Source organism: Embiotoca jacksoni, unplaced genomic scaffold, assembly GCF_022577435.1.
Source record: "Embiotoca jacksoni isolate LCO1_2020_lvr unplaced genomic scaffold, fEmbJac1.0.p SCAF_34, whole genome shotgun sequence".
Classification (NCBI taxonomy): domain Eukaryota; kingdom Metazoa; phylum Chordata; class Actinopteri; family Embiotocidae; genus Embiotoca; species Embiotoca jacksoni.
Window position 1 is genome coordinate 770857 of NW_027185386.1, and position 7500 is coordinate 778356.

Here is a 7500-nt window from a genome sequence, read left to right on the forward strand (position 1 = left end):
CCTGAAACAAAATTCATCAAATTTTGTGGCAAATTCTGGAAAATGGTGAAATGTTTCAGAAAGTCAACGGCGATGAAGTAATGAAGCAGACGAGGTGTTTTCTTTGACAGTTGTGTGAGTTGTGGCCGTGAATCGTTCTCCTCAAAGCATCTGACCCGCTGCAACTTCTCCCTTCTCTCAGTTTAAACTGAAGGCTCGCCGTTTTAAAACTCCGGAGGACATCCAGCATTCATTGCGGACGGTGCTGGATGCGTTTACAGAGCAGGACTTCCAGCTGCAGCAGGACGGGATGACTTTAAAAGAGGTGGCAGCCAGATTTAAATCAGGTACAGTTTTTGGTTGTTATATAAACTCTGAAATCTTTGATCACACCTCGTATAACAGTGTTTTTTGTGTTGTTCTACTATGAATGAAAGAAAACTGCAAAATCCTGAGCTGCAGATTGCTGTCAGACTGTATTATCTGTCTGCTCTGAAGCACAGTTCAGTTCTATATCGATCATGTTACATGACAACATGTAAAACACGTCAAATGAAATCCAGCCCACTGCAGGTCGCAGCAGATCTTCAACTGCAATTTCCGAACATGCCAGAAAATCCACGCGGTCATCCAGGAGTCAGAGTGCTGATGGTTCATCTGATTATTCAAACACGGTGACCGCACCTCAGACCGCGTGTCAAACAACAGCTGATCCGGCAGAAAATGTGTCCCGATTCTGAAATTAGTTGAGGTTCACGAGCTGGGGGCCGAAAAAAATTGGGCCAAAAATGCGCACAGTGTCTGGCAGGTGTGACGTGAACATTAAAACGTGTTCAGACCTTTCATTCAACAGAATTATTGGTGCCCTAAAAAATACAAAACATCGTACGAACACTGTTCAAATTGGAACAATCGTCTTTCACCTCCCGGTTGGTCGATCTTCTTCACAGTTCGGGCTTCAACACTGAACAAAGAGCCTCAGTCGTGTTTTTCAGGGACTCAGCGTTGACTTTTCACTTTCAACCCAGATCAGTTCTTTACGTGACCGACTCGCACAATAAGGTTCCAGCTTTCCAATATCGAAGACGGAGGACGTGGAGTACGCGAGGCTTCAGGTTTCCAAACCATAAATATCCAGGTTCAGATTTTACAGAATGCCTCCCCCTCCCCCCCACAGAGATGTGTATTACCTCCTCTGTGGCACGAGTCCTGTGATTCTCAGATTTGCCCAGCAGCGAAGCTCCCCCTCTGCTAGATGGAGCCGAGCCCTGCAGGGTGTCGAGTCTTTGGGGCGTCTCTGGCTAAAAAAAGGAGGACTGGGAGGGAAGGTTGAGCGAGGTCGCCGGTACAGGAGGACACAGCAGAGAGAAAGCTGGGAGACTCGGGCTCCGCACGGCGCTAGGACTGTTTCAGCCGTTTCCTCGGGGGACCCAGGAAGGGACACTGGGCCGAGGCCAGCGAGTGATAGGCCTCCGCCACCAGGTGAGGGTGGGAGATCACCATGGACTTCCAGCCGGATGTTTCCATCACATCAGCGGCGTGACTGAGAGGAAAACAAAATACAAAGTGGAGAAAAAAAGCAGGAAGAGACTTTGAGAGAAGAAACTAAAACGGACGAGCACATAGTGAACAAATACCACAGTTTGGGAGAGTTTTGGGATTATAAGAGTCCATCTGTGTGGAGAGCAGCTCTGAGACATTAAGGATTTGTCATACCAGCTGGCAGAGCTGTTGTTTACTTTATATTTTAAAATATTTAACCCCCCAAGTTCATTTCAGAGATAAATAACATCACACATATAAAAAGGCAACATTGAAGTATCATAAATATGTGGGCATGTGATGAAAAGACTGCTGAGTCATAGTTTTATCATAGTTCATATCTGGAATAGACGAATCAGGAGGAACCAGAAAACTAATCATAAACTATTTTGATAATCAACTTATTTCTTTAAGTCAATTTTCAAACAAAAAAGCCAAACGTTACTGATTTTCTGTGTCTTTCTTTACAGTAAATTGAATCCCTTTGATAACTGGACTGTTGGTAAGACATCATACATATCATAGTCTTTAGAGAAATAATATCTCTTGCTTATACCTTATATATTTGCTGGAGAATTTTGTGCATTATCATAAGAGGATTCAAAAATAATTCAAAATGAAATGTCTATACATTTATGAAAGTACAGGACTCACAGGAAGCAGTGTGTCTGGTGTTTTAAGTCCACTTTGCATTCTCTATACAGTCCGTTAGACTGCAACACCAAAATAAAAACAATCAAACATTATTTTATTGTTTCTTTTTCTTTCGGGTTCCTTTCAACCAATTTATATTTTCACCACTTTCCACAATTATTTAAAAAAAAAAACGTCATCTGTTCTGGTTGATGTGGAGAAACAGAGTAACCCAACATCTTTCTTTTTTTTTTAAGATAAATAAATTGCCAATTCCTGATATATGATTTGTTTATTCTTGAAAATTAAAACAGGAGAATCCTAACAATCTTAAAATGAATAATTTTTCAACATATTTCAAAGCCTTTGCTTTATCATTGTGTGTGTGTGTGTGTGTGTGTGTGTGTGTGTGTGTGGTCATCACCACCCACATATGCGAGCCTCCACCTGCGGACCCTGTGGCGATCTCCACCCTCGGGGTGCTGCGCTGCACTATCACGTCCACCGCTGTGTGGCCTTTAGTGACATTTTTCATGTTTTATTGTGTGTAAATAAACAACAGCGTGCGTCCGTGTGTGTGTGTGTGTGTGTGTGTGTGTGTGTGTGTGTGTGTGTGTGTGTGTGTGTGTGTGTGTGTGTGTGTGTGTGTGTGTGTGTGTGTGTGTGTGGGTCCTGCGCTCCTCCAGCTGACCTTTGACCCTGCTCTCAGTGGAGGAAGTGAACCTCTGCTCACAGTAATGGAGAGCGAGCTGAAGCTGAGGCAACAGGCCGTCTAAAGGGCACGAGGAGAGCAGCCACCGCGGGGGGGGCGGGTTGGGGGGTTGGAGGGGTTGATGGAGACGGCAGCAGGGACAAATAAATATATACATATATATGTGTATATATATGTATGTATATATATAATTTTTATATATATATATATATATATATATATATATATATATATATATATATATATATATATATATATATATATATGTGTGTATATATATGTATGTATGTATATATATATATATACACATATATATATACATACATATATGTTATGATATAATTTTATTTACTCAAATGCAGATTTTGGAGGGCATCACTAAATTGTTTCAGTGTAAGTTAAGAGTGTAATAAGTGAGTTTGCTCTCACTGTGTTTCATCACAGAGAAATACAAAACTGTAATAATGAGAATAATAATAATGAGTGCACACGTGTAGCGAGCCGCCGGCTAACGGCAAAGCTAACGGCAAAATGGATCATTATTTTGATTGTGTCAGAACGACCAGCGAGGACATTAAACATGAACTTGTTAATTTATTTCAACACATTATATTGTACTTTCACATAATAGCATAAATGTTCAGGCTACTAATAATGAATTATAGTAATAATTGACAGCCAGGGCAGAAGAGGACTTGCACCCTGCGGTGTTTGGTAACAAGCCTGTACGTCGTATCGCTGCATGATCTGGACCTTTAACACCTTTATTTGACTTATCTGGACACTTTATGGTTGATTCCTGCCGTCTGCACACACACACCAATACCATGTGAGATTTGCTCACTTCCTGCACAACTACGTCACCATCAGGTTACCAACAAGCCCACCTTCCCAAAGGAAGAAGGGTTCGGCTGGAAACAAATGAAGTACATTTTTAGTTGACTAAGACTGTTCTCATGGACTAACACTCAGTCTTAAGATGTCCTCCTGGGTATTCCCAGAAACTCCATCAAAACATATAGCAAGTCCTCTTTTAGCCACTGTGTGCTGTGGAATAGCCTGCCTGAGGATGTGAGGGACTTCTGTGGACATTTTTTTTAAAAAGAAAACCGAAGACATATCTTTTTTTAGCTTGGCTTTTAATTGAGGCTCTATCATTTTATTGTTTTATTTATTGTTTGGGTTTCAATTGTGTTTTTTCTTGTTTTTCTTGTATTTTAAGTTTCATGTTATCTGGAACTTTGGGATGCATTGCTGTATGAAAGATGCTACATAAACAAATCTGCATTGAGTTGAATTTAATATAAACTAATTACTATTTGGGGGCATCCGTACAAATAAACAGGGAGATGACAGAGAGTGATCAAAGTCCACAGAGGGGGACAGGAAGGGGGACGGACGGAGGCAGCCGAGCAGTGATGTGAAGGTATATTAAACTGTGACAGTAATAAAACGAACACTGTTCTTCCTGAAAAGCATTTAAAGATTGTGCTTGACATCATGACTTACTAACTTTATTTTATGAATTTACCCACACCTAATGATCCTAAAAGGAGTGAGTAAGCTTCCTCTGAATAAAAGTGGATGAAGAGAGTTTGGGGCGTCTTTACACTCTGCTACGTCCCTGGAGAGGATGAATAAAAGACGAGGTAGAATAAAGAGGACTCCCATTGTCTCTGCTAATTGACTGTAAGCTGCTTGTAAAGACCGGTCCTGAAAGAAGCTGAGGTGCTACTGAGGGGTGGGGGGTGGGGGGGGGTGGTGGGGGGGGATTATTGGCTCTAACCGTGTCGTCTGTTTTCAATATTGTCCTCAAAATTGATTTTTGCTTTGCTGCTCTTGTTGCTGTCGATTGTGTTCGCAGGAGGAGGGTTGATAACGCTTTGCTGGCCGGGAAGTCCTTCATGGCCAATTTCCCCACAAACCAACCGGCAACCGGCAACCGGCAACCACAACAACCAACAATGCTGTCGCAAATTAAACTGTCATAACGCCCATAACCACAATTAATGACTGGAAATAGGGGCAGAAATCTGCATTACTGAACACCTTCAGGCTCATGAGGTCTGAAGCACTGAACAGCAGCAGGAAGGAGAGAGAGGGGGGAGAGAGGGGGAGGGAGAGAGAGAGAGAGGGGGGAGAGAGGGGGAGAGGGAGAGAGAGGGGGAGGGATGAGAGAGAGAGAGGGGGGAGAGAGGGGGGGGAGAGAGGGGGAGGGAGGGGAGAGGAGAGGGGGGGGAGGGAGAGAGAGAGGGGGGAGAGGAGGAGGGAGAGAGAGAGGGGGGGAGAGAGGGGGGAGGGAGGGGGAGAGAGGGGGGGGAGAGAGAGGGGTGAGAGGGGGAGAGAGAGGGGGAGGGGAGAGAGAGAGGGGGGAGAGAGGGGGGAGAGAGGGGGAGAGGGAGAGAGAGGGGGAGAGGGAGAGAGAGGGGGAGGGAGAGAGAGAGAGGGGGGGAGAGAGGGGGAGGGAGGGGGAGAGAGAGAGGGGAGGGAGAGGAGAGAGGGGGGGAGAGAGGGGAGGGAGGGGGAGAGAGAGGGGGGGAGGGAGAGAGAGAGGGGGGAGAGGAGGAGGGAGAGAGAGAGGGGGGGAGAAGAGAGGGGGAGGAGGGGGAGAGAGGGGGGGGGAGAGAGAGGGGGGAGAGGGGGGAGAGAGAGAGAGGGGGAGGGAGAGGAGAGAGGGGGGAGAGGGGGAGGGAGAGAGAGAGAGAGAGAGAGAGAGGGGGGGGAGGGGGAGGGGGGGGAGAGGGAGAGGGGGAGAGAGGGGGAGGGGAGAGAGAGAGAGAGAGGGGGGGGAGGGAGGGGGAGAGGAGAGAGAGGGGGGGAGGGAGAGAGAGAGAGAGGGGGGGAGAGAGGAGGGGGAGAGGGAGAGAGAGGGGGGAGGGAGAGAGAGAGGGGGGGAGGAGAGAGGGGGAGAGAGGGGGAGGGAGGGGGAGAGAGAGAGGGGAGGGGAGAGAGAGAGGGGGGGGAGGAGAGGGGGGAGGGAGGGGGGAGAGAGAGGGGGGGAGGGAGAGAGAGAGGGGGGAGAGGAGGAGGGAGAGAGAGAGGAGGGGGAGAGAGGGGGAGGGAGGGGGAGAGAGGGGGGGAGAGAGAGGGGGAGAGGGGAGAGAGAGGGGGAGGGAGAGAGAGGGTGAGAGGGGGAGAGAGAGGGGGAGGGAGAGAGAGAGGGGGGGAGAGAGGGGGGAGAGAGGGGGAGAGGAGAGAGAGGGGGAGGGAGAGAGAGAGAGGGGGAGAGAGGGGGGAGGGAGGGGGAGAGAGAGAGGGGAGGGAGAGAGAGAGGGGGGGAGGAGAGGGGAGGGAGGGGGAGAGAGAGGGGGGGAGGGAGAGAGAGAGGGGGGAGAGGAGGAGGGAGAGAGAGAGGGGGGGAGAGAGGGGGAGGGAGGGGGAGAGAGGGGGGGGAGAGAGAGGGGGGGAGAGGGGGGAGAGAGAGAGAGGGGAGGGAGAGAGAGAGGGGGGGAGAGGGGGAGGGAGAGAGAGAGAGAGAGAGGGGGGGAGGGAGGGGGAGAGGGAGAGAGAGAGGAGAGGGGGGGAGAGAGAGAGAGAGAGAGAGGGGAGGGAGAGAGAGAGGGGGGAGAGGGGGAGGGGAGAGAGAGAGAGAGAGAGAGAGGGGGGAGGGGGAGGGGGGGGGAGAGGGAGAGGGGGAGAGAGGGGGAGGGGGAGAGAGAGAGAGAGAGGGGGGGGAGGGAGGGGGAGAGGAGAGAGAGAGAGAGGGGGGGAGAGAGAGAGAGAGAGAGAGAGAAGAGAGAGCGAGAGAGAGAGAGAGGTGAGGGGGAGAGAGAGGGAGAGAGAGAGAGAGAGAGAGAGAGAGAGAGAGAGAGAGAGAGAGAGAGAGAGAGTGGGAGAGCCAGGCAGGGACAAGGCAAGAAGATGGAGATGGAGATGGAGATGGAGATGGAGATGGAGATGGAGATGGAGATGGAGATGGAGATGGAGATGGAGATGGAGTAAAGAGACGACAGAGAAATGAACAAAAGGGATTGAAAATGTTTCTGGCTGTGAGACAGAATTCAGAAAACACAGGATAGGTGACGAGCAATTAAAGTGGCGAGCGAGAGGAAAAGCTTTTTTTTCTTTCAGCCGGCCGTTCAAACACTGACTGGACATAAATAGCAGCCATTGATGCTAACAGGCAGCATCTCACCTAAACAGGCAGCCGGCAACATGATTAACATCAGCTGCTCGGGTTTATTGCTCAACGGACCGATAGCATACGGCAGTTAAGATTGTCTGATCTGGGAGGGGATTCAATTAAATTTCCTCGGGAGACAAAAAAAACCGCTCCCACTGAAAATGAATGACTTCCTCTGACGAAGAGCTGAACGTGTGCGAGTGCAATAAAACAAAAATGAGTGCGGAGGTATTTTCCGGAGACGGATGATGTCTGCGTCGAAAAGCGAGCGACTCACCAGTTGATGAAGTCCACGGCCTGCGTCTTCAGCTGGTCGGCGCTGTGCAGGTCGGCGAGGATGAGGACCTCGGCGGCGTTTTCCACCGACAGGCCGGTGCACAGCGCGTCCTCGCACATCACCTTCAGCCGCTCCAGAGCGTACTGCCGACGAGACGGGAGAGGAGGAACAGCAGGTAAACCAGATTACCTGAACAGCCACCGACAACCGGCGCCGCTCCGTGTAATGACACGC

General features: G+C 49.1%; 1 protein-coding gene across 1 annotated transcript in view; it reads right to left on the minus strand.

The window, feature by feature from the left end:
* Positions 1–7500, minus strand: part of spop (speckle type BTB/POZ protein) — a 98627-nt gene that overhangs the window by 404 nt on the left and 90723 nt on the right. The window contains exons 10-11 of the mRNA XM_069165349.1: positions 7267–7409; positions 1–1522 (exon numbers count right to left, since the gene is read on the minus strand). The exon at positions 1–1522 is cut by the window's left edge and continues 404 nt beyond it. Of these exons, the coding sequence (XP_069021450.1) occupies positions 1378–1522; positions 7267–7409 (288 nt within the window). The 3' untranslated portion in view covers positions 1–1377. The remainder of the gene's footprint in view (positions 1523–7266; positions 7410–7500) is intronic.